The following is a 25,525-nucleotide window of genomic DNA, read 5'->3' as shown; positions in this document are numbered from 1 at the left end:
GGGGCCAGGCTCTGCCTCCGTGGTCTCGGGGTCATTTCCCTGCGTGTGTGTGCACTTGTGTGTGTGCATGTGTTTGAGTACACCTGTGTGTTTGCATGTGTGCACACCCATGTGTGTGTGCTTGCATGCGTGTGAGTGCACATGTGTGTGTGTGCGTGTACACGTGTACATTTGTCTGCCTCTTCTCACGAGGACATCGCTCACACTGGGTGGGACCCCGAGTCCAGGGTGACCACCCCATTCACTTGATTGATGGCATCTGGAGACTTCGTTTCACATTCCTAGGAATGGGGTCAGGACCCCACCCTGGGGACGTGGTGTAACGTGCCGCAGCCCCCACAGTCCTGCCCTTGGAAGTAGGGGTTCCCCCCGGGAGCAGAGGATCCAGCTTGGACCTGTTCCCAGGGTCCGGCTGGTGTTCACAAGACAACTAGGGCTGCGGGAGTGGATGGCCGGGTCACAGCAGCAACACTGTAAGCCCGCCACCATCCCCCTATCCGGGGGCCCAGTGGAGCCTGTGAGGACACCCTGGGGAGCGGCTCTCACGCCTGGGGGACCCTGTGCGGCCCCATGCCCGGGTCCTGGGCAGAGACGGGTGCCAGCTCCTCCTCGGTGCAGGGGCCCTCCCTGGAAGCCTTGGCTCCTCGGGAAACAGGTAGGTGGGCTCCCATCCCCTCCCCCTTCCGTGGGCTGCTGACGGCGGCCCCTGGTGTCCGGCAGGGGCACTGCAAGCTGGTCCAGCTTTGTTTATTTATTATGGCTCTAGGAATTGACCTGAAGTCGCTCAGTCCTGTAACTCTTTGAAACCCCATGGACTGTAGCCCACCAGCCTCCTCTGTTCATGGGGTTCTCCAGGTCAGAATACTGGAGTGGGCTGCCATTTCCTTCTCCAGGGGATCTTCCCGACCCAGGGATCAAACCCAGGTCTCCCACACTGTAGGCAGACTCTACCATCTGAGCCACCAGGGAATTCCTATTGGGTCTTAAACTTACCTGGTGCCTCAATGGTACAGAATCTGCCTGCAATGCAGAATACTAGGGTTTGATGCCTGGGTTGGGAAGATCCCCTGGAGGAAGGCATGGCAACCCACTCCGGTCTTCTTACCTGGGAATTCCATGGACAGAGGAGCCTGGCGGGCTAGTCTGTGGGGCCGCACAGAGTTGGACACGGCTGCGTGATTAACACTTTGTCCCCGTGGGGTCTTAGCTACAACAATGATTTGTTGCAGCATGTGGCATGTGGGATCTTAGTTCCCGACCAGGATTCGACCTGCCTTCCCTCATCAGAAGGTGGATTCTTAACCAATGGACCATCACAGAAGTCCTGGTTCTTCTTTTTTTCTTGCTGTCAGACTGGGAGTGATGGCTTAGAGTTCTTTATGTGAAAGAGTTGAAATCAACACTCCTTTTTTCCACTTTTTACTGTTGACTGATAAGTGTGATTTATTTACATTTCTGCACACAAGTGCCTTAGGAGATGATCTGCAAACTTCTTCCGGTCTGTGGGCTTTCTCCCTTCTGGTCGGCACCGTCTGCAGCAGCGTCTCCGGTTCTGATCAAGTCCCGCCTGTTTTTTCTTTCCTTATGTGCTTTTGGTGTCATTGCTAAGACGCCACTGCACCACCTGAGCTCAGAGATGTCCCCTTGTGTTCTGTTCTGAGTGTTCTGTAGTCTTCTCCCTTATGCTTGAGGCTCGGGTCCGTTTTCAGTTAGTTTGATGCACAGTGTCAGGTGGGGCCCAGCCTGACTGTTTTGCATGTGGACACGCGTCATCCAAGTGCTGTTTGGCCTCATCTTTCCCCCACTGAATTGCTTGGCATCATTTTCAAAGATGAATTGATCATGAATGGAGGGGCCTGTTTGTGGACTTGAACGTCTAGCCCACGTATCCGTGTGTCTGACCTGCCGGATACCCCCTGCCTTGACGACTGGGGCTCTGGTGAGGTCTTGGGTCAGCAAGTGTGGGTCCTCCAGACTGTTCTAATTTTGCAAGACATTTCAGCTCCTATGGGTCCCTTGCATCCCAGGGCATTCTGAAGGGCTTAAGAATTCTGTCTGAGTTGCTCAGCAGGTCATTTGTGACAAAGTTAAGGATTGGGACCTGGTCTGCATGCCCGGGCCCTGTCTCTGCCCACCTTGGGTGACATCTGGGGTCAGGTGCTGTGGGCACTGGCATTGGTAGGGCCCGCGGGTGTCTGCCCCGAGGACTGTGTGCAGGGAGCAACCACTGGCACAGTGGTCAGGGGGTGGGGTATGGGGGGGGGGTGAAGCAAGGCTGGGTTTCAACGGAGTCCCGGGAGAGCAGCCTGACCTGCAGGGACCTGAGTGTGGGTTATGCCCTGTGCCCGGCAGTCATCAGCAAGGAGCCCCAGAGGGTCATGCGTTTCTGTAGCCTCCTAAGTCTGCATGGCAAAGGCTCCAAACGCCCTAGCAGGCCATGGGACCACCCACGTGTGCCGCTAGGAGGAGAGGGGCTCCAGAGCTGGACGGGCCACGCCCCAGAGCCCCGGCTGACAGCGCATGCGCACAGCACGCACCTCGGGCAGGCGGGGCCCTGGGGCGCGTCGCTGCCCACGCCACCCGTCCGCCTCTGATGCCGCTCCGCCCTCCGAGCGGCTCCTCGGCCGATTCTCCTCTCGTCCTGGGAGAGCCTGGGCGAGGGAGGGTGTGAGACGGCCAGCTCCTCCCCGCCCGCTGACCCCCGGACGGCGGCCAGTCCCTCTGCGCCCGTCGCCGGCCCCAGCCTCGCTCCCCTGCACCCGCATCCTGCGCCTCCCTTGGTCTCCGGGCATCTGGGGTCACCTCCTGCCTTGACCTCGTCCCCGCCTCTGAGTAGCCCTTGCCTTCAGTCCAGCGCTGACTCAGGCCGGAGTCTGTGCCCCTGTCCAGTCGTCATCGGCTCTGTCAGGGTTGATGACCCCGTTCAAGTTGAAAAGCCCCAAGTCGCTTTGCGTTTGCTACCCCTCACCTCCTGAACATCACCGCTCAGCCTGGCTTGCCGTATGCGGGCTCGGAGCACTCAGGTCAGTGCCCAGTCGGCAGTCGTCGGACACAGAGCCTCTTTTATAACTCAGTGTTGACTTATCAAATACTGAAAGTGAAAAAGGGCGCATCTGGGTCCAGGGTGGGTGTCAGTGCGTCAGTTGTTCACCCTCGGGGTCACGGGGCTGACCAGCAGCTGCTGGTCAGCCCAGCATCGCATCGAAGGATCGGTCCCGTGTCGTCAGCCCGGAAAAGGTCCAGGTCAAAATTGGAAATGCCGTCTCTGCTGTCTGTCGCTTTCACACCCCTCTCAAGTCAAGAGACTCCAGCCGTGGTAGCTGGGGGCCGGCTCGATACTCAGTCCTCCTCGGTGAGTGCAGTAGCGCCCGCCCTCTGTGCTACGGGCGTCGGGAGGAAAGCCCTGTGAGGTCAGGGCTGTATGCCGCAGCCGGCAGCCCTGTCGATCAGCTCTGGGAGAGCCCGAATCACGCTCCATGGCGGCACCTGGCCCACCACTGGGTTAAGATCTGTCCCTTCTCCCCCTCCTGCCACAAGCCAGCTGATCTCCGCAGGCCAGGCTCATGAATTAAATGGGAAAACAACAGGAGTATCATCCTCGGATCCGCGTTGTGCTGTGCTTAGTCACTCAGTCATGTCCGACTCTTCGACCCCATGGATGTAGCCCACCAGGTTCCTCTGTCCATGGGATTCTGAGGGAAGAAGACTGGCATGGGTTGATATGGCCTCCTCTGGGGACTCTTCCCGACCCAGGGATCGAACCCATATCTCTTGTGTCTCCTACATTGGCAGGCAGCTTCTTTAACACTGCTTGAAGCCCCCAGATCCCCACAGATAAACACAAAGACTCAAAAGTCCTTGATGGTGGCGCTTGGCACTGCCATTGCACTCTAGATGTGGGTTTGTTTGTTATTTCCTATCTAGGCTGGTTTTGGGAGACGCTAGTTTCAGGAGCTTTCACTGGGCTTTTCCATGATAATGTTATTAGCTGCTACTCCACAGATCAAGGAACTAAGAGAATTCAGCCAGATGCCAAATATTAATACATCCTTCTTAGTTATGCATACAGCCGCCGGAGGGAGAAGCAGCCCCTGGCGGGCTGTGGGCCCCTTAGGGAGTCCACTGTAAGACGGACGTGGGCCAAGTATCAGCTCACACCTGTGTTCAGCAGCCCTCCAAACAGCCGGGCGTTTGCCCTCTCCCACGTGCAGATGTGCAGGGAAGTGGTTGCGGATGCCTTTGCGAAGGACTGGAGTGTTGTTGCCATGTACACTTGCTCGGGCCTTCCTGACCAAGAGCCTGCCCCTTCTTAGCCCACAGGTCCAGGTCTGAGATCTGGAAATGAGGAAAAGAATTGCAACTCTCCATCCAGGTGGCCGTCAGCCTGGTGCTCACACACGCACGATCTGAGTGTGTGCGTGCACACAGGCACGCGTGTGTGAGCACTGGCCATCCACCTCTGACCCTGAAAGCACCGTGATCGGTTGGACACCCTCAGCATCCCAGGGGTCAGGGTGGCCTGCTTGCCTCTCCAGCCTGGAGGCCTGTTTCCATGGTTACACCCTCTTAAGGGTGGCTGAGTTAGGTGAGGTCAAGGCTGCCGCTGTCCAGGATCCCATCATGGCCTTTGGGGGACCCCGTCCTGGAGCAGATCCTCCTGAACTACACGGGAACCACAGGGCTTCCCCAGGGCACTGTGTCCCCACCAGCTCGCTCGTCTCCTGGCTGGAAGGCGCGTCCCTCGGGCCCTCCAGAAGAATGTGGTCATCTGGGAGGTCCATGGGTCTTTACTCTTGAGTGTGCTGGCTGTTCCAGCTGCCCACGTTTCTAAGCCTTTGATCCCATCCCAGCATTCTTCTAAGGCCATTCTGAACCTTCTGACCACTTCACTTGGGCTGCCTTTTCTTCCAGGTTTCCAAATTGCAGTGTATTAGGACGCACTTATGCCAGGGCTCCTTCAGGGAGTTACCCCCAAGTTGTGCAGGGCAGACTCCCCCTGTCCAGCCCCTCCCAGGCCTGTCCTGCCCTCTGGGCAACCAGTACCTCCCTCCCCAGCAGGTCCAGTGCCTGCCTGCTGGGGCTATGCGTGGCTGCAGAGCTGGTGGGGCAGAGTGTGGGGGCGAGTGCTTTTTCATCTGCAGGAGTGGGAGGGGTCCCTCTTCTGTGGCCAAGGCGAGGCCCTCCCGCAGGCTCAGGAGTGTGGGGCATCAGGCTAACCTGCCCACTAGCATCCTCTCGGGCCCCTCCCACGACTGAGGCCTACTCCTCCCCTATCAGAGCCTCAGTTGGATGCAGGAAACCTCGTGGCTGAGTCCAGCCCTCTTAAGTTCTGTGGCTTGGACATCTCGGCCTGGTCTCCCGTGAGCTGTCCGGGCCGCTGGGCAGGGCGTCTCCACGCTGCGCCTTGGGCTACCATCTGGCAGCCCTGAGTGAGGCTTGGACACCCAGGGGCTAACCTCAACCCCCGAGACCCACAGTCCCAGGGGCCAACCTCGACCCCCCTGACCCACAGTCCCAGGGGCCAACCTCAACCACCCAGACCCACGGTCCCAGGGCAAACCCACCACCCTCACCCTCTCCCGACACTCCTGAGGCGAGGGTCTCAGTAACCAGGGTTTCGCATGCCAGGGACCTATGACACGCCTTGGATCTGGCCATTGTGGGACTGACTCCAGTCCCCAGCCTGAGGCTCTGCTTCTTGAGACTACCTCTGCCGCCCAACTTCTTAGGCAGGTCCTGGAAGCAGACCCTCAGCTGGGTTTGTGACCAGGGTCCAGTGACCAGGAGGACCCAGTGTGTGTGGGGAGGGTGTGGAGGAGTGGCCCAGTGTGGCTCCTGGATGAGTCTGGCTCTGCAGACCCTGCGGCTGCCCCGAGACGGGGGTCGGGCGTCCCTCTGTCAGTGGCTAAATGGGGGTCACCGGGAGACCCCAGCCCCTGTGCGCTCTGGTTGCCTGGGGCAGGGTGGGCTCCTCAGAGAGCCAGGGCAGGAGAAGGCAGGCACACAGGAGGAGCAGACCGGGGATGCCCAGGAACCTCCCTGCGGGACGCGAGGGACGCTGACAGGCGCCCACTCGTGTGTCTTTCTGACTAACAGGAGAATGACTACCTTCAGGACTGCCTCGATGCCATCCAGCAGGACTTTGTGATTTTTAACAGAGAGAAGTGAGTGTGCATGTTGGGGGCCGGTCACAGGGGCAGAGAGGAGTTTGGGGAGCGGAGCCAAGGCTTTCTGGCTGCAGTGGGCACATGGCCTCAGTGGGACTCGGAAGCCTGACCCCCGCCCTCCTCAGGAAGTCCAAGCAGCAGCCCTGGGGGGTGGGTGGGGGGAGGCCCCTGTGCAGGCTTGTGGGGGAGGGGCTCCTCGGCACTTTTAAGGGCTAAGCTTGGGCATTTTCCACCAACGGGCAGAGTCTCCGGGGCGGACTCTGGGCACACCGCCCAGGTGAGGGGCCCAGCTGTTACATCAACCTGAAACCCTCACTCAGCCACTCAGGGGCCAGGCAGGAGGGACGGGGCTCGCGGGCAGGGAGATACGGCAGGTCTCAAAGTGCTGAGCCACCTGCTGTGGTGCAGCAGGGAGGCCCAGTGCTGTGGGGCCCAGTGCTGTGGGGCCGGATGAGATGCAGAGGACTTCCTGGAGGAGGCGGCCTTGATCTAAAAGCTGAACAGGCCTCACTGCTGCTCTGTCCTGCCTCAGGGTCCAGGATGACATATGGACCCTGGTTTAGGACACTGGCCACCACCCTGGAGGTCAAGGCCTGGGTGGTAACAGGACTCGGCCAAGCACTTTGTTCCAGAATTCCTGACCTGCCTCCTTTTAGCTTCTGGCTGGAAACCAGCTGAGACTCACTAGCCTACTGCCCCGAGCCTGAGGGCCATGAAGAGCCCGCAGAGGGGCCGGTTGGATGCCCCATGTGCCTGCAAGCCCCGCTGAGCCAGAGTGGCTTCTGCCCAGGCGGACGTGCCCAGGAGTGGTCCGTGTGGAGCCCCAGGCCACGTTCCTGAGGGGGTGTACCCTGGGAGTCCCTGGACAGGCCCTGGGCCAGTGAGCCACGTCCTGGGCTGCTGGCGAGGCTGCATAAAGCCCCCACGTGTCTCCGCAGGCTGAAGCGGAGCCAGGACCCCACGCCCGAGCCCAGGGATGCAGCGGAGGCCTTGGTGGACAGCGAGGGCGTGCGCCCAGCCCTGCCCGCCTGCGGCGCCATCTGCCCCTCGGCCGGGAGCAGCTAGGCCGCCCCTGCCCGCTGGCCGCGGAGTCAGCTCAGGCCCCGCCGGAGACCCGGCACTCCCAGAGGGACAGGGCGGCCGGAGGCCCAGCGTCAACTTTCCCAGGGAGCTGTGCAGCGCATCCAGGCCCAGGCCCCAGCCCAGGCCGGCAGCTCCAGGCACCCAGCTGGACGGCACCGGATGGTCTGACTGCCGGGTCTGCCCTCTGGCCCTCGGGGGCATGTGGTGTCAAGAGGCTGCCAATGTGGCTGAGAGCAGGGGGCACAGAGGGTGGGTGCCCCCCGTGTGACGGTGGAGGGGGCCACAGCCCCCGCCCAGGCTCTCCTGGGGGCCTCTGGGGTCCTGCCCTGCCTGCTGTACATAGCCCGCCCCCGCTGACCCCGCCACTGGTGCCCGGGGTCCTCCCGGTTCTTATCCATCATGGGGGAGGGGCACGGGCCTGAAGAGTGTTTTATAGACGCGTGTTCTGGTCGTTTCTGCCGTGTTTCTGTACAGTTTCCACCTCTGAGAAAAACAACATGAGAACCGCTTGGTGTCGGCTGGTTTGCGTGTTCCGTGCCCGCCGCGGGCAGAGAACGCTCGTCCGTGGCCCAGGGCGCTCCTGCCGGGCCGCAGCCTCCTGGAGCTCTGGTCCTCGGCCTGGGGAGGATGCCCTTCTCCTGCCCCAGAAACCCCAAGGCAGCTCTCGGGTTGGGGTGGAGGTGCGGCCTGCTGGGGGGGCAGGGGCAGCACCTTGAAAACAGCCGGGACCAGAACGCTCCAGGTTGGAGCAGCTCACGGGTCCCCCTTGCCCAGAGTGGGGAGCCCACCTGGGGCCCTGGGGCACTGGGGAGCCCAGGTCTGGAGGCAGGCAGCACCGCAAGACGCCAGGTGGTGGTGCCAACCCCCAGAGGTTCTGGGCGGAGACCTGGTGATGTCGGAGGCAGGAACCGGGCGGGGAGGCCGGGGTTGTGTGGAAAGACGTATTCTGTGTGTGTGTTTGTGCACACCTCAGGTGCATTTTGAGGCCCTAAGGGACAGCGTGCCTGTTTCCTCAGTCAGTGGCCGGCCTGCGGGTGTGGCCTGGCCCCGACTGCCTTGTCTGTCCTTGGGGAAGGGGACGCTGGTGCAGTGAACGCTGGTCTGAGTGCAGCCCAAGGAGTCCAGTGCTGAGGCCTCAATGACCAAACCAACCTGAGCAGAGGGACCACTGGGCGGACCTTCCCGGGGCTGCCCAGTCTAGCACGGTGCCCGAGAGGCCCAGGTTCAAAGTGGGGCTGAGGCTGGGCATGGAGGTCAGGGCACCCCAGAGGGGCTGGCCGCTTGAGGGGGGGCAGCCTGCCCTTCCTGGTGCTCTTAGGGTGGAGAGTGTCCCACACCTGGGGGACAGACCTGGCAGGATTTTTATGAGCAAGGCTGAAGCCAGGAGGCCAGCCCAGCAGCTCCATCTTCTGGAAGGTTCTGGGGGCAGCGCCATCCGTGGGTCTGGATCAGAACCCCAGCCTGCTCTGCCTTAAGTGGGCAGCACAAGCTCCCCACACGCCATACTGCCCCAAGCCCTGCTGGGCAGCTTGAGCCCACCAACTAGAACATGGGTAGGGGTCCTCCCAGCGCCCCTCTCCTTCTGGGTGTCTGGCTCTCTGTGACCTACAGGCCTGTGGGAGGCAGAGCCCCTGCCCACAGCTCAGACCCAGCCAGCCCTGCAGTTGTCTGGTGGTCCGGCCTCCCAGCCGTCTAGAGGCAGGACCAGAGTGCTGCAGGATGTTCTCGAGGATGCCACACACGAACCCCTGGGAGATGGTGTAGGGGCAGAGAAGTCAGGGCTCTCTACACGCCAGTGGCTTCCAGTCCAGATGCCTTTAATCAACCTGGTTCCATGGGATTGGGGCCGCTGGGCAGCGGGTGGCATGCAGGTTCCTGACTACAGTGCCCTTGGCACACAGGACGGCATCTCTAATCAACTACTGGGGACACACGTCGTAGGAGAAGGAAGCACTCAGCTCCGGGCCCCTGGGGCCCCTGGAGCAGGAAGGGCTCTATGGACGGCGCCGGGGTCTGGTCCCTGGGAAGTCTGAGAAGTGCAGCTGCCCACACGGCATCCCCGTGGGCCCCTGAAGTCACAGCAGCTCGGGCGGGGCCGGGACGGCAGCGGAGTCGGGGACGAGGGCACCATGCCCTCTGCCTTCCGTCCTGGGCGTCTCCAGAGGTCGCCTTACGAGGCCCCCGGGCTCGGGGCCCCTGAGCTGCCCCCACCACCATGCCCAGCCCCTCTGCCTGCCCTGGCAGTGAAACCTCACCCGTTCAGCCTCTCCTGCGGGGGCTCCCTGTAACGGGCTGTGGGACCCCAAGGGGAGAGGTGCTGGGGAGGAGAAGGGAAGGCCAAGCACCTTTCAGAGTGGGCTCAAGGAAGGGAGGGAACAAGGAGGGGGCCGGCCGCCCGCGGCAGCTCCTAGGACAGCGACGTGATGTGGGAACGGCCGCCAGGGGGCGCCATGATCTTCTGGGCCGTGCGCCGCGCGATGTGGTCGTCGGCCTGCGAGCCTGCGGGAGGGCGGGGCGGAGGCCGCGCTGGGGGGCAGGCAGACCCGCCCGCCACACTCCAGGGGCCAGGGCTGCAGACCCTACGCTCCCCGACGGCCAGGCGCCTCCCCCGGGCAGGTGCTCCCCCACCGAGGCCTCAGACGAGCAGGCTGGTGAGGCCAGGTGTGCCGGTGGCCAGAGCCCACAGGTCAAGGCCAGCCGTCCGGGAAGCCTGTGCGGCCAACCCCGGCGTCCCTCCTCCGGCCAGGCCAACCCCAGCGTCCCTCCTCCGGGTCTCCCCCTGCACGGGCCTGGGATGAGAGAGGGCTGGCCCCAGCCTTCAGGACGAGGCTGGATCCCCGAGGCCGGCAGGGACTGGACGTCAGGGGCTGGGTTGGCCCCCAGTCGGGCAGGGAGGGCTGGCTCTCTCTCTAGGGAGAGCCTGGCTCAGCGCCTCCCTGCAAATCCACACCCCACAGCCCAGACCCTGAAAGCAGAGGCTCGAGCTGGCGGCTACAGGTGAACCCCTGAGACCCCCAGCCCCCTTCCTTGTGCACCTCCCGTGAGATGCCAGGGCTGGGGGCTGGGCACGGTCCTCGGGGCCCAGGCACCGAGACCGAGCACCCCAAGCTCCACTCACCGGACAGGCTGAACCCCGACTGGTGCAGGTTGCGGAAGGCGGGCACGGAGATCTTCCCGGGGCAGGACGCACGGGCCTGGGACCCAGCCCCCGGCTTGGTGGGTGCCATCACCTCATGGACCGGCCCATCGTAGAGGCCTCGGGGCACACCATGGATCTCCGCCAGCTGGGGGCCGAAGGGCTGGGTGTGAGGGGCACTGAGCCGGCCCCAAGCTCGAGGGCAGGGCCCCCCACCCCCAGGGGTGTCCACCCCTGCGTGTGGACGCGCACCCCCCTCCCCCGAGGCGGGCGGCATGCCCAGGGCAGGTCTGGGGGAGTGGGGGTGCAGGCAGCTTGAGACAGGAGCGCCGGCAGGTGAGGGTGGCTCCGCTCCTGCCCTGGGGAGGAGCCAGTGCCGGTCCCAGCCCTGCCCGGGGGCTGTCCCTCCAATACAGGTTCAGACGATGTCATCCTAGACAAGTGGGAACGGGGCTGCGATAAAGCCAACCTGCGTGTGTAGTGACCACGCATGTGTGTGCAGCTGGGCCTGTGAGCACACGTGTGCACGCGTGAACCGCCTGTAGTGTGTGCAGGCCGCTGGCCAAGCCCCGGCGACGAATGAGGGCTCAGGGACACTGAGCATCCCGCTCTCCTTCCTGAATTCACTAAATGCTGGGTGACCTCTGCTAGGCTTGGTGGCTGTGTCCCCGGGGGCGGCCACTCGGGGTTTCCTTGGCCTCACACCTGCAGTCTCTGCAGTGACGTGGGCGGCCTGGTCACGAACGCAGGCGAGGAACCGCCTGGACTGGTGAGGCCGCTGTGCCTTTCTGACAGCAGGGCGGCCAGGGGCAGGCTGACCATGAGCAGGCCTGAGGGCTCTGCCCGCCCACCCGCCCGGCTCAGGCTCACCCGGTTTCGGGCCTTTATCCTCTTGTAGACGAAGTCAGGGAAGGTCTTGCGTGGGATGAAGCGGCCGGTCCCGGGGGTGACGCACAGGGCCCCGTCCTCCAGCACAACCCGGCCCTGACTGATGACCACGCTGGGGGCTCCTCGGCACTCCAAGCCCTCAAAGATGTTGTACTCCACGTTCTGGGGGGACAGCAGCCCTCTGAGCCCTCAGGAGGCCTTAGCACTGCTCAGAGTCTGGAGCCAGGGCCCCAGTGGGAAGCGTCCACTCAGCCTGGGTTGGGCTTTCGAGGGGCAGCTGTGCCTGCACCCCTGGCCCCTCGGACACGTCTCCCGGGCACACACAGTGGGTGAGCTCTCCCCCAAGACAGGGTCCCCCGCCCCCGCTGGCCCTGCCCATCCCAGGATATCCAGGATGGCTGCAGGTACCCCCCAGACCCCAAGCTGGCCCCCATGTGGGACCGGCTTCTCTCACCAGGCTGTGGCTCTTGGCAGAGATGATTCTTGTGGCCCGGGGATTCCATATGACCAAGTCGGCATCGGAGCCCACGGCCACCCGCCCCTTCCTTGGGTAAAAGTTGAAGATTTTGGCTGCGTTCGTACTGGTCACGGCAACAAACTCATTCTCGTCCATCTGCCCTGAGGCCTGAGAAGCCAGAAGGCGGGGTCAGGGGCGCCCCTCCCCAGCAGCATGCAGGGTCTGGTCTCCGGGCTCCCGTGTGCACGCGCCAGCCTCCAGGCTGAGGGCAGCGTGCCTCAGTGAGGCCTGCAGGTCTGGTCCTCCCTGGGCACTGAGCCCATCTCCACGCTCACTTTGTGGGCAAGTGAATGCTGATGTTTCCACAATGACATCTGTCCCCAGAGGATGTGACTGGCCCCCGGCAATGGCCAGGAGCCTGGAGTCAGGGCCTCGGCCAGGGGGAGGGCTCAGGGCCAGGGCTGGGGGCGCGGGGGCGGAGGCCCCAGGTGAGACAGACGTCTGGGGGAACCTCGGTCCTCCTGGGGAGACGCTGCAGAGTGTAGGGACCCCCTGTGCTCAGGGCCGGTGTATCAGGACCAGGGCGGGGCCTGGCTACGTGGAGTCTCCTCTGGGGGACTAGAGCAGGATGTCTGGGGACCCCAGGGTGACTGGGCTGGGGGGGCAGCCTGGAGCCCGCCCGCCCTGAGCTCTGCTCCACGCGGAGACTTTTCTCGTCCAGGGGCGTCCCTTTGTGGTCCCGCCAGCTCCTCCATGGGGAGGGGTCCCATGGCCCTTCATCTCACCCACCACACACTTCTCCCAGACCACGGACATGCGCTCCTCCACGCCGTTGGTACCCTCAGGGATGAGCGTGAAGTTGTCCCTGCCGACGGCCTTCTGAGCGGTGGTGAAGGTGCAGTGGGCGCTGCCAGTCACCTGGAGGTCCCCGCTGCAGAGAGCCGGGGTCACAGGGGCCCAGGGGGCCCGTCCTCCCCGAGCACCCCCACGCCACGCCCGGCCACGGGGTGGAGTTGTGCCCGCAGGGTGCGGCCAGGAAGTGGGCGCAGGCTCCCTGGACGGGGGGCCCAGGGACTCCTGCCTGGACAGCAGGGTGGGGGAGAGCCCCGCAGCTGGGGGGCGCAGGGCCAGGGGCTCCCTACCTGGACAGCAGGGCGGTGAGGTGGTCCGCGGTGCTGGGATCTGGGCTGATGGGGGGTGATGTGACGAAGGCGGCGGCCTTGGCCCAGTTCTTGCTCCAGTAGTGCGAGCCGTCCGCACCCAGGCCGGCGGTGATGGGCTCCCCGAACACCACCACCCCTGTGGCAAGGCGTGAGCGGCACCGCGGCCGCAGGACCATCCCCCACCCCCGCCACGGGCTGAGCCAGGCCTCCCACCATGCTGCCCTTCAATTTCCCGACTGCGAGGACTGCTCCCTGACCTGGGGCACCTGGCCTGCCCGGGGCTCCTGCGGGGCCGCTCTGCCCCCGCCTCACTCTGCCGGGGCACAGACACACCGGCTGCCCCGCCCGCCACGGACCTGCCTCCTCCACGGCCCGGCGTCCAGCCAGACGGCACCTGGCCCCAGACCCACGCCCGCCCCCACCCGGGAGGTGTCCAGGGAGCAGCAGCTCGGCCCGGGGGTCAGCTGGGCGAGGCTCTTCACACAACCTGAGAGTGCAGGCTTACACACCACACCGCACACACCATATACACAGACACACACACACACATCATATCAGCACCACACACACACACACCATACACACACACACGCATCACGTAAGCACACACACACAGACACACACCATACACACAGACACACACCATACACACAGACACACACCATACACACACACAGACACATCACGTAAGCACACACACACACACACACCATACACACACACACACACACCACACACACACAGACACATATCACGTAAACACACACACATACTATACACACACAGAGACACATCACGTAAGCACACACACCACACACACACACACACCATACACACACAGACACATATCACGTAAGCACACACACACACACACACCATACACACACACAGACACATCACGTAAGCACACACACACACACACCATACACACACACACACACATCACGTAAGCACACACACACACACACACACACACCACACACAGTATGGCTCTGACACACACTTCTATGCACACAGGGCCCTTAGCCCCACGTGTGATTCAAGGCCCCTGTCAGGTCCCACTGCTGTCTGGACAAGAGGGAGTCTCAGGCCGCCCCCATAGGCTACACCCGCAACCCTCACAGGAGAGGCCCCTGAGGAGGCCGGCAGGCTCGCTGCGTCTCCATGGGGCCGCCCTGTGCTGCTCCGGGTGGCTGTGGACGGGAGCGACCCCCAAGCCCCTCCCTGCTCCAGCCAGCACCCACCTCGCCGCTTGGCCCGGGCGATCACATCAGCCGCGGCCTTGCTCATGACCTTGGTGACATACAGGGGGCAGCTGGCCTGCCTGGCGATGGTGACGGCGCGGTACACAGCCTCGGCCTCCACCTGCAGACGGGCTGCTCAGGCCACGCAAGAGCTGGGGCTCCTGACCGCAGTGAGCCCGCAACGCCCCGGCCACCCACAGATGCTGGGCCCAGAGGGGCACCTGGGGGTCGAGACCCCAGCCTGGGGCTCCTGACTGCAGTGAGCCCACGATACCCTGGCCACCCATAGATGCTAGGCTCAGAGGGGCACCCGGGGGCCAGGACCCCAGCCTAGGGCTCCAGCCCAGAATCTGGGCTGGCCCGCACCACCCCAGAGTAGACCACCCGCCCTCTGAGCCTTGCGTGCAGGCCTCAGCGCAGCCCACGGGCAGGGGGCCAGGAGCCCTGACTCACCCCCAGGCGAGGACAGTGGGGTCACAGTCCCGCCCGAATGGGGCCCAGCCCGTCCCCAATGAAGGCCCATTGGGGTGCCCCACAGGCTCACACCTACCTCCTCGGGGTGGCTGAGCACGTGGCCCTCGGGGCCGGTGACACCGAGTTCCAGCAGCCGCTTCTGCTCCTAAACACACACCTCATTTCAGCCTGGGAGTAAGTAGCGCGGCCCCGGAGGGCCTTGCAGGGTGCAGTCCACAGCCCAGGATGCCTGACCCTGAGACCCTCGAATCACCCACCCCGAGAACTTGGGGGGAGTAGAGGGGTCGCGCTCTGAAGGGGTGACTCCGGCTCCCCGAATCACGGATGAGGGAGCCCCAGGGCTGCAGAAGGCCAGATGCGCCTGGGGTCGCAGGCCTCCTCAGTGAGAAAGAAGGTCAAGGCCCCCCAGCCTCGCCTACTGCTGCTTCCCCAGCAGGTGTGTGCACGGGGTGTGCAGGCACGGGGGTGTTCACGGCCGGGGTGTGCATGCATGGGGCGGGACTGGGGGCTCTGCACAGCCAGGAGTGGGGCTGTCTCAGGCTGGTTCACCCCAAGGTCTGAGCACAGCACCCGCTGGTGTGGACGAACTCGGGGTGGAGAACCGGGGAGGAGCCGACCAGAACAAGCCCCTCCCCCAGCACACACCTCCCACCCTCCTCCAGGCCCAGCCACCCCGCCCTGGAGACACACGAAGCAGGCACTGCCCGGAACCCCACACACCGCTCCCGAGTGTCCCCGGCTCCTGGTGAGCTTGGGAACCGGAGAGGCCAGTGGGTCCCAGAAAGCTTCTCTGCGGGTCTGGAACGTCGCGGGGTGGGGGGGTGCTGTGTGTGTGACACCCCCCAGACCCCCAGGCGGCTGGGAAGCTCCTCCGTGCCCCCTTCCACTGCCCGGACCCTGTGGGCACTGAGGCTGGTGGGCAAACAGTGGGGGCAGAGGCCTGGGCTTGCGGGGAAGGTGGGGCGTGGGCAGAAGGGCCAGGGCCTCCCCAGGCAGCAGCCTCGATGGAGGACTGGGCCACAAACCCCACAGGTGTGCCCGTGGGCAGAAGGAACAGCTCTGTAGGGCCCAGTCCTGGGCCAGAGGGCACGGGAACCCGCCTCTGCGTCCCCTCCCACCCCAGGAAGCAACACCTCAGTTTTGGAGAATTTAAGGTCAGACGTGTGAGGATGAGGGAAGACCTGCTGTGGCCAAGAGCCCGCAGGCTCCCAGCAACCCCCCCGCCTGACCTTCGCCCTGAGCTAATCACGCGGGCCAGGTTCCAGGTCCCCTCCCCCGGGTTTGTGGCTCTGCGCTCGCACGGCCAAGGGCAGGGTCACCCCACCAGCCCCACCTCGTCCACGATGTCCCCATTCTCTGCGTGCACTTGGGCCACGGCCCCCAGGTCCCGGATGACACTGAAGATCTCATAAATCTGGGGAGACGCAGGCAGACCGCGTGGGGGCGAGGCCCCGCCCCCAGCACCCGCAGAGCCCGCCCCCAAACTCAGGACCACGTGGGGCAGAGGCCCCGCCCCCCCCAGCACCCGCAGAGCCTGTCCCCAAACTCAGGACCACGTGGAGCTGAGGCCCCGACCCCCAGCGCCCGCGGAGCCTGCCCGCCCACCCCCCGACCCCTACCTGGCCGTCTGTGCACTGGTGTCTGTCTTTGTACGCCATGAAGACCAGGAAGGAGTTCACACCTGGGGGGAAGCAGGAGAGGTCAGGTGCCAGGTGAGGGTAGCCTCTCCCAAGGGCCTCACCAGCTGGCCTGGCGGACCTTGGGCATCAGCCCCACATACTCCAGACCAGCCCAGACTGCGGCAGAGACATCCAAGCCCATCCAGCTCCTCGAATCTGAGGTGAGGAACCAACTGTTCCCTAGCAACAAAGCAGGTGAAAACCCACACACCCTTCACTAATGCACCCCACACCCACTATCACTACCCCCCCACGGCACCTAACAACCCAGCCCATCACTAACCCCCCACGGCCCCTCACACCCACCCTCAGCCATCACCAACCCCCCAGTGCCCCTAACACCCCACCTGCACCCCATCACTCACCCCCATGGCCCCTAACACCCCTCCATCCCATCACTAACCCCCACTGCCCATAACACCCCGCCCCATCCATCACTCACCCCCACGGCCCCTAACATCCCACCCCACCCCATCACTCACCTCCCACTGGCCCTAACACCCCTCCACCCCATCACTAACCCCCACTGCCCCTAACACCTCACCCTTATCCATCACTCACCCCCCATTGCCCCTTACACCCCCCCACCGCATCACTAACCTCCACTGCCCCTAACCCCCTGCCCCATCACTCCCCCTCACTAATGGCCCCCCATCACTGCCCCCTGCTCCAGCAGCTTGGGGGTGGGTGATGGCTGCAGGTTCCGGGTTTGCACCTCTGCTTTGAGCCGCCAGGCTGCAGGCCCCCAGGCCAGGCAGGGAAGGACCCAGGAGGCAGAGCTGCTGCCTGGTTGAGGCCCCCGCCTGCCCCCGGGTGAGGGCTCCTAAGTGCCAAAGGTCACAGGCCTGAGGTCCATCACTCTGGAGGGAACCTCCCTACCTCCGTCAGGTGTGTGGTGGAGCAGGCGCACCGCTTTCTGGGCTGAGAGACCAGTAGCCTCCCGGCCTGGCCTGGACTCCGATGCCAGCACCACCATCCCAGGTCCCATCCCTGCTGGCCCCTCTGACCCTGCCCTTCCACTCCCGGCTGTGAGCTGAAACCACACTCAACGCTGATCACCAGAGGTCAGTTACAACGTCCACCTGACTTTCCTTCAAATCCACTATAAACTTTGATGTGGTTTTAGCTTCAGGACTTTTGATTTAAAGAAATATTTAAGCCTGTTTATAAACTGCCCTGTTTCTGTTGAGGCAGCAGGAGAGGACTGGGTTTTAAGGCATCTCCTTCTAGAGGATCTTCAGGGCTAAGAAGGCTTATCATGCTTTCCTTCCCCCAGGCCCAAGACACGAGGGGACTGTGGTGACAGCTGTGACTCTGTCTTCTTGTGAAGAGAACAGCCCCGAGATGCGACTCCCAGGTGCGGGCACAGCTGACCTCTCAGCCCAGCAGACCTTCAAATGGCTCTTGTCCAACTTACCCCACACCCAGCCGCCTGCCCTGGAGTCGGATGGATGCAGCGTCCACCTGACCCCAGAAGCGCAGGCCCCGCAGCCGCCCCTCCACCTGGCTAGCCTGCTGCTCACCTTTGTCCCTGACCAGGGCCTCCAGCTCCTCTCTGGTGCTCTCGTGCCAGCGGGGGATGTCCACATGCAGGGAGTAGTCACAGCAGGCCCCGCCGTCCGCTCGCTCCCGCCACTGCTCGTAGGCCGCCAGCAGGCTCACCCCTGCCTCGGGGAACACGTGGTCCACTGCGGAGACAGCGTGCTCAGCTAAGTCCCCCACTCTGGCCACCAGAACCGCCTGGGTCTCCAAGGGAGAGTGGCTTCACGCTCCCAGGAGACCAGGAGGCACGTTTGAGAAAAGCAGAGGAGAGACTTCGAGCCTTATGTGGGGCTGGGGCTGCTGAGACCTGTCCATCCATCCTGCCCCTTGTCCCCAGCCTCTCCCTGAGCAGAGAGGAGGACCTCGCTCCCCAGCGGACTCACCCTAAAGAGCCTGGCTGAATGAGGTGCGCCTGGCAGGCGGGGGTGGGGTGGGGTGCTGTCCACAGTGCTGAACCTGCGAGCCGGCCCACAGCGGCACGCCGGGCTGGCTTCCCTTGTGCCTCCCCGACCACGCACACCATGGAGGGTCCCCTCCCACCCTGGAGAACCAGGGTGAGCACATGGACACTGCACCGTCCCTCTGGCCCTGCCGGCAACCCCGCGGCCACGGCCCACACCCCACTCACAACCTCTGCCAGGAGCAGGGAGAGAGCTGGGCGGGGTGGCCGGTGGGAAGGCACGCCCAGCCGGGGTTACAGGTAGACGTTGTGCCTCCCCGCACACCACTCACGTGGGCCCCTCCGCCTCCCACGGCTCCGTCGCACACCCAGGACGCTGTCCTGCGGGCGCTCATGGCTGCAGTCCTGCGGAGGCCAGCCCATGCCTGCAGCCCCGCGGAGGCCAGCCCATGCCTGCAGCACCTCCATCCTCACAGCCCATTGGACACCTCAGCACCAGCGGGAGACGCAGCCAGGAGGGTGTCCCACTCGGCCCGGGCCCCCCGTGACCAGCAGGACCAAGGGCCTGAAAGAAGAGCGCTCCCTCATCAGACCGGGGGGGCAGACCACTGCTGGGTTTGGCCACTGCGTAGCTCAGTAAGCCACACCAGGCTGGGGCCTGTGAAGTCGGTCCGAGCACCCGGAGCAGCCCTTCCTGGAGGCAGTGGCAGCGCCCACCATGTGCCCACGTGTGCCTGGCAACCACGGGCCCCCTCTCACTCCACCCTCCCACCCCCTGCCTCTTGCCCAAATGTGCAGGGAATCATGATGTTTAACCACGGGCTGCCTGAGGTCACCGCCAGGCCGTGGTGCAGCCAGGGTTGGACCAGGTCCAGCCCGAGTGGAGGCGCTTGCCCTTGGCACTGTGGAGCTGACGGGTCTCAGGGAAGGAGACAGGCTAAATGCTGGCTTCCTGTCCGGGCTCCTGAGCTGACCACAGGCAAGTTCACGGTGGGAAGTGAACCCTTCACAAGCTGTGAATTGGGCTTCTCTGCCACGCACGGCGCTCAGGCACATCAGAACAGTGCTTGGGCCTGGTATGGGGACTCTGGGGGTTGTTGATCGGATAACAGTATTTTTATCATCCTTTCTCTAAAACACCGCCTCCACCGTCTTTAGCTCTTCCGGACATGAGTTTCTGCAAACCAAGCCTCAGAGGAGGTGAGGCTCAGGAGCAAATGTGTCTGACATTTCAGGCAACGCAACCCCTGAACTTGTCCAAGGCACTCGAGTTTTCCAAACCAGGACCTTGGCCAGCTGCTGGCTTCCCGGGAAATAATCAACTATGGGCACATTCCATGGAAACCCCAGGAGCACTCCAGTGCTGGCCAGGGCAGCACACTCAGGCTGAGGAACTGGGCTGGGTCATTCAGCACTTCAGCCACTCAGCATTTCTCAGAGTGAGTGCAGTAAAGAGGAACCGTGGCTGATTCATGTTGAGGTTAGACAGAAAACAGCCAAATTCTGTAAAGCAATTATCCTTCAAAAAAAAATTATATTAAAAAAAAAGAGAGAGAGAAACAGCCCGAGAAAACTCCACCAGGGAAAGCGCTTGCTGCGATATGCAAGCCCGCCAAAGGCCCAGAGTTAGGACAGACCCCCCCGCCCCAACGGACGACACTCACATATCATGGTTGTGCCCCCCGCCAGGGCGGCCTTGGTCCCCTGGCAGAAGTCATCGGCGGGGGTCATGCCCAGGACGGGCATCAGCAGCCGCGTGTGGACGTCGACTCCGCCTGGCAGGACCAGCAGGCCGTGGGCATCGATGGTTCTGATGCCCCCAGGGACAATGAGGTTTTCTCCAATTTGCCTGAAAGCAACAGAGATCCCACTGGTTAGGAAGAGCCCTGAGCGAATGTGAATGGGGCCCTTGGCAAGGCTGCGGAGCTGGGACGCCTGCCCTTGGGCTCCTGTCCTGGAGGCGAAGGGCAATACAGCCAAGGCCTAACTGGACCTGCCCCCGACATTGCTGGGGGACAAGTCAGCCCCAGGGGCTCAGGACAGCCAGCATGGAGGATCCCACCCTGAGCTGGTCACTGAGGTGTCCACTCGCAGCCTTGCTGACCAGAGGTTGGAGCTGCCTGACAGACACGAGCAGAGAAACGAAAAGGTGTGGTCAATAAGCATTTTTAAGCACCTATTGTGAGCCCACAGGTACTGAAGCTGTGATAACAGAGAAGTAGGAAGCCTCGTCCTGCTTTCCAAGGGCTCGCTGAAGGTGCGGGAGGGGCTGGAGTTGTTTCCAGGGAACGAGGTTGTGGGAAAAACCCTCACGCGGACCTCGCCCAGAAGCAAGCTTCCAGGCAACGGGTGACCGCGAAGAGGCAGCAACTCACTTTATCAGGCCGTCCTCCACATACAGGTCAGCGTGAAAGGACTGGTCATCATTCACGATCTTCCCCCCTCTGATCAGGAGGCGGTCACTCTGTCCGAAACAAACAAATAAACGGGGGCACGTTTGCTCCAAACCGAGTGACCCATCGGTACACTGAGCACCAGCTTCTCTCTGAAGTCACGATGGAACACACGTCTGTATGTGTCCTTTGGACACGGTCTGTGCGTGTGGGACCAGCACAGAGCCTGCAGGGTTGGCCACCCCACCCCGCGGCGGTGGCCCTCGGAGGCGGCTGCCCACAGGCCCTGCACGTGACCCACACCCACAGTCAGGCAGTCTGGCCTCACCGAAGACACGGGGCGAACGGCCAGCCAGCTTCCCGTGTCACCACGGCAAAGCCATGTCAGTGCGCGTAGCCGCGCATTTGACCACGGGCACGCCATCACGTGCGTTGCCCAATTTCTAAAGCCCATGCCGAGGGGGAGGTGAGCCACGTCTCGCTTGGCCCTGTGGGCCTGGAAGGCCGGCCCTCCCTGCAGGCCCCACCTGCAAAGGCGGCTCCAGCTGACAGCCAGGCCAAGCTCCTTCCAGAATCTCTGTGGCCTGCGACGGTGCCTGGAGGCGGGGGTTAGAGCAGGCCCCGGCAGGCAGGGCCCTCCCGCGGGATGGCCGCATCCCAGTGCGGGGAGACAGATGTCACACATGCAGCTGTCACAGGAGGTGACGCTCATAAGCGCACAGAGGGACGTTTCGGGGCTGCCACAGGGACCAAGAAGGGCCTCTATGAGGAGCTGACGTGGCCGTGACTCAGGCCCAGGCCAGGGAGCAGCCTGTGCAAAGGCCCGGGGCAGAGAAAAGCCTGGCTGATACAGGATAGGGGGTGGCAGGCTGGGGTGGGACGTGCTGGGCCTGGGGGGTCAGTGGGCCACCAATGGCCCCTCAAGCTGTGGCTAAGTGCCTGCAGAGAGATCACAGTGGCCTGGGTAGAAAGTGGCCCTCATGTTCAAGGACAGACACAGGTCATGGTTGCAGTGGTGTCCGTGTGTCTGGATGAGATGCGGGGGCCCCCTGGCTGGGATTATGGGGTGGATGAGAGATGGACTCCAGAGAGGCTGAGAGTCAGGGGGCAGGAGCTGATGACGGAGAGGCTATGGGGGTGCAAGCCAGGAAGACACTGGGGTGCTCGTGGCTCTGGTGCCGCCTGGACGTTGCCCCAAGGAGGTGAACAGTGTCAGGGAGTGTGGCTGTTAGGGGCACGCCGCGGCACGGAGCTGGGCCGCGATCAGTCCACTTCTGACGGTTGGGATGGAGGGGAGATGGGGGGCCTGTCACAGGCTGTGCAGGGTGTGGGGTGACGGCTGGGCCTCAGTGGAGCAAAATGGTGAGAAACACAGAAAGGGTGGTGGCTGAGAGCAGGTTGGCGGGTGAGAACCCAGCCCTGTGGCACGTTCTCCCACAGCCTTGAGCCTCACACTTCCCGGGGCTCAGATAGCCAGAACCACAGCTCTTTCACGGGGCTCTGGCCCTGGCCTGGGGCTCCTGGGTGCCCACCCAGAGGCTGGGCTGGGACTCCAGCTGGGAGCTCTGGTTCTAAACCCAGCGTCAGCCTGAAGCCAGAACGGAAGTGTGCAGGGCACTTAGCAGCTCTCTCAGAGGCTGTTGAGGGGATAAATAATTCATGGCTTATGAGCCAGAGCACATCACTCTATTCTTATTAACATCTAGCAGTTTGGGATGGATTCTCAGATTTCTATTGACTCAAAGTAGAACCTCCACCCCACAGTCGACAGAAGGGTGGCTAACGAGCCACAGGCCAGACGGGACCCCCAGCTTGTGCAATCTGCCCAGCCCTGTACCAAGGATGGTGTGCATCTCACGTTGGCTGAAAGACATAAGAAGACTATATTGAGACTCATAAAATTATATGAAATTCACATTTCAACGCCCACAGCTCAACTTTACTGGAACTGCTGCACCCATTGGTTCCCGAGTCACCTAGATGGCTCTCCTACTGGGCTGGGTGGCCACGCCAGAGGCAGTGTGGGCCTCGAAGCTGAGAATACCTACTGGGTGCCCTGCCGCCAGCTCCGGTCTACGCCATGGACTGGCCCCAGCTGCCGGGGCCTCTCCTTGCTGGGTCCTCAGGGACTCACTGCCCAGCCCCCTGAGGACCAGGCCTGGCCCTAACCGGTCATATCACAAGGACTCACCTCACCCAGCTCCCGAGCCAGTGTCAGAGCCTGGCTGCCTCCTCCTGCAGGGTCCCCACTCCACTCAAACACGCCCAAGAAGAGGAAGGGGAAGGCTTTGGGCAGGAAGACGGTGGTCTGAGTCCCCATTCAACCCCCAGTTTTCAGACTTGGGCACCTTCCCAGGTTTGGAGCCAAGAGGGGAATGCAGCAGCCCTCAGGACCGGGGTGACAGTCTCCTGACCTGGCCATCTGGCCTCTGACCCACCCAGAGGTGGGGCCACCCTCCCCACCCTGTCCGGCCCTGGTGGGCTTCCTGAATCAGGTCAGAATCTGGGCCAGTCCTGAGGCAGGACCCTCTCCTTCTTCCCTGAGTGTCTCAGAATGTGAACTGGCAACCCCACGGCCCTCCCCTGAAGCCAAGAGCAGAGCTGGGGCTCAATCCGCGGGCTCCCAGGGGCAGGCCGCCCCCGGGCCTCCAGGCACCTCCCTCCGTCTCGCCCTCCCCCTCTCCCTACCCACGCTGGGCTCCCGCCGCCTGGAGGGGGCGGCTTTGTTTCCTGGCAGCCCTGGGTGGACAGTCGGACTTCCCCCACCTAGGGCGTGTGGTGTTAGAGGGTCTTCTCCAGGGAGCCGAGCTGCCTGGGTGCCCGCTCAGTGACGAGGGAGCACTCTCCCCACCACCCCCCGGGGCGGGGGCCTCCAAACTCCAGCTCCAAGGAGGGCTCCGGGCGGCCAGGGGCTCCGGGGCTCCCGGGGCTGGGGCTGAGCGCCGGCCTCAGATGCTTTGTCTGGGACAAAGAGCTCCCGGTGCGGCGGGGGCGGCACAGGGGCGGCCGAGGGGCGGGCTGCGCGGGAATGGCATCTCTGCACCCGAGGCCGGCGGCTGGACCAGCCTTGTCAACAAAGGGCCGCGCTGCCCGCCAACTCCGAGCGGAGCTTAGAGAGAGGCCCCGCGGGGTAGGGGGGAGGCGCATCTGCGCTTTAGGAAGCGGGTCTCCCCGCCCCCACCCACCCCCAGGCTCGAGCCCTCCCCGGGCGCAGAGGGGGTCTCAGGGGAGCCGGCTCCCTGAGGGTGTCCAGCGCGGCGCTCGCGGGCCCCCACCCCCCGGCTGCGCGGGAAGGAGCTGGGCAGGAGGGGGCAGCGCCGGGACAGGGCGCAAGGTGAGGTGGGGGGCGGGGGGGCCTGGACGCCGAGGGAAGGGGACCCGGCGCGCGGCCGGGAAGGTCCTCCTGGGGGCCCAGAGGCCAGGCCCCGCCCGGCGCAAGGGGCGGCAGGCGCGGGGCTGGCGGGAGCGGGGAGCGGACAGCGGGGCTCACCGTGATCCGGGGGATGCTTTTCTTGCCCTGGAAGGACATTCTGCTCTTCCCGCCGGCGCCAACGTCTCGGTTGGCTCGGGCGGGGCGTGGCGGGCCTGGGGGTCCACGGCGGGGGATGCACCAGCTAGGCCTCGCGGGGGAGCCCACGGAGCCCGGGTGTGTACGTGTGGGCGGCGGGCGTCCAAGTGCGAGCGCGCCGGGCGGCTCAGCTCGGTTGCCGGCCCCGCCCCCGGCCCCGCCCCCGGCCCGCAGCTGCTCCCGGGTTCTCAAGCCCCGCCCCGGCCCGGCTCCGAGAGGCTGCCGTCAACTCCGGCTAGGCCCGCGCTGAGGCCGCTGACCAGCCCCGGCGGAGTCGGCACGCGAACTCTTGCAGGCGGAGTGGGATGGGGGTGGGGGTGGAAAGACGGTTGCCACTGGTCCTGGCCAGTGTGTGGGCAAAGTTCCCCGCCATCCCCCCGCCCAGGATGGACAGGGAGAGGGGTCCGGTAATGACCTGCCAGGCCCCGCTTCGACCCTGGCCAGCCGGAGGCCCGCCACCAGCTCCCTGATGACCCAGGGCACCCAAGGCCACGGGGACCGAGTCTAGTCTCAAGTCCAGGCTGAGGATCTCAGGGAGCTGGACTCCGTCCTGAAAGATGTTTCAGGCCAAAGGTCGGCTCCTTCGAGGATTTGCCAGGGCAGGGCTGGGAGCGCCAGACCCTGGGTCCGGACAGTAGAGACACCTCCCTGTGAGACTGTCCAGGGCCAGCCCCGCAAGCCTTGGGGACAGGAGAGGGGCTGCAGGGACACAGAGGGGACAGAAAGAGACCAGGAGACACAGAGAAAGAGCTGTGCGAGCCCAGGACAAACAGAGCAGGAAAGCCCAGGCCTCGGGGGGTGCGGGCTGGGGAGGGGGCGGAGGATGGGGAGGTCCAGGCTTAGGCTCGGCCCGTCGTGGGAAGGAGGCCCTGCGGCCAGCGGTCGCGTCCCCGGGGAGGGCTTGGAGGCTCTCCGAAGAGGACGGGCCCCTGGATGGCTCCCGGGGCGGCCTCTGGGGTGGATGCGCTGCGCCTCAGGGGCAGAGCCCGCGTCCCGCGTTCACCAGCCCCGCCGCCCGCAGGCCCCGCACCGCGGCCACTACCTGCTGTGGGCCGTGGGCCTGGGCCGCGCTGGGCCCCTCTGGGAGACTCGCCGCGGCCTCCAGGCCGTCTCCACCTGGCTCGCTGGGACTCCCCGGGTAGCCGCTTGGCCCGCTGTAGGGCCCTCCGCCTCTCGGATCCCGGTGGCCGCCTCCCAGCGCGTCCAGCGACAGGGTCTTGTTCTCAAAGGCGTCCTCCACGCAGCGGAAGACTCCGCCGAGCTTGGGGCGGGCCTGGGGGCTACCCGTGCCCCGCGCCCCCAGGCAGGCGGGCAGAGCCCCTGTGGGCTCC

At 64.1% G+C, this 25,525-nt stretch overlaps 2 protein-coding genes across 4 annotated transcripts in view; one reads left to right on the top strand and one right to left on the bottom strand.

Annotated features, from left to right (window-relative positions):
• Positions 1–7,758, top strand: part of STK32C (serine/threonine kinase 32C) — a 70,502-nt gene extending 62,744 nt beyond the window's left edge. For all 3 annotated transcript variants that reach the window (XM_061403909.1, XM_061403910.1, XM_061403911.1), the window contains exons 11-12: positions 6,097–6,164; positions 7,106–7,758. In XM_061403909.1, the coding sequence (XP_061259893.1) occupies positions 6,097–6,164; positions 7,106–7,232 (195 nt within the window). In that variant the 3' untranslated portion in view covers positions 7,233–7,758. The remainder of the gene's footprint in view (positions 1–6,096; positions 6,165–7,105) is intronic.
• Positions 7,759–9,050: 1,292 nt separating this feature from the next.
• DPYSL4 (dihydropyrimidinase like 4) lies at positions 9,051–24,329 on the bottom strand. The gene is made up of 14 exons (XM_061403896.1): positions 24,117–24,329; positions 20,609–20,697; positions 19,898–20,082; positions 17,815–17,979; positions 16,232–16,293; positions 15,946–16,026; positions 14,689–14,757; positions 14,139–14,259; positions 12,874–13,030; positions 12,521–12,662; positions 11,729–11,899; positions 11,257–11,436; positions 10,369–10,534; positions 9,051–9,749 (listed from the first exon to the last, which is right to left on the bottom strand). Exons 1-14 carry the CDS (start codon positions 24,153–24,155, stop codon positions 9,658–9,660), a joined length of 1,719 nt encoding a protein of 572 aa, XP_061259880.1. The 5' UTR covers positions 24,156–24,329; the 3' UTR covers positions 9,051–9,657.
• Positions 24,330–25,525: the final 1,196 nt, after the last annotated feature.

The sequence above is a fragment of the Bos javanicus genome, chromosome 26, assembly GCF_032452875.1.
Source record: "Bos javanicus breed banteng chromosome 26, ARS-OSU_banteng_1.0, whole genome shotgun sequence".
In the NCBI taxonomy this organism is placed as follows: Eukaryota; Metazoa; Chordata; class Mammalia; order Artiodactyla; family Bovidae; genus Bos; species Bos javanicus.
Note: the sequence above shows the minus strand (reverse complement) of the source record. Positions and strands in the feature narration are given on the sequence as shown.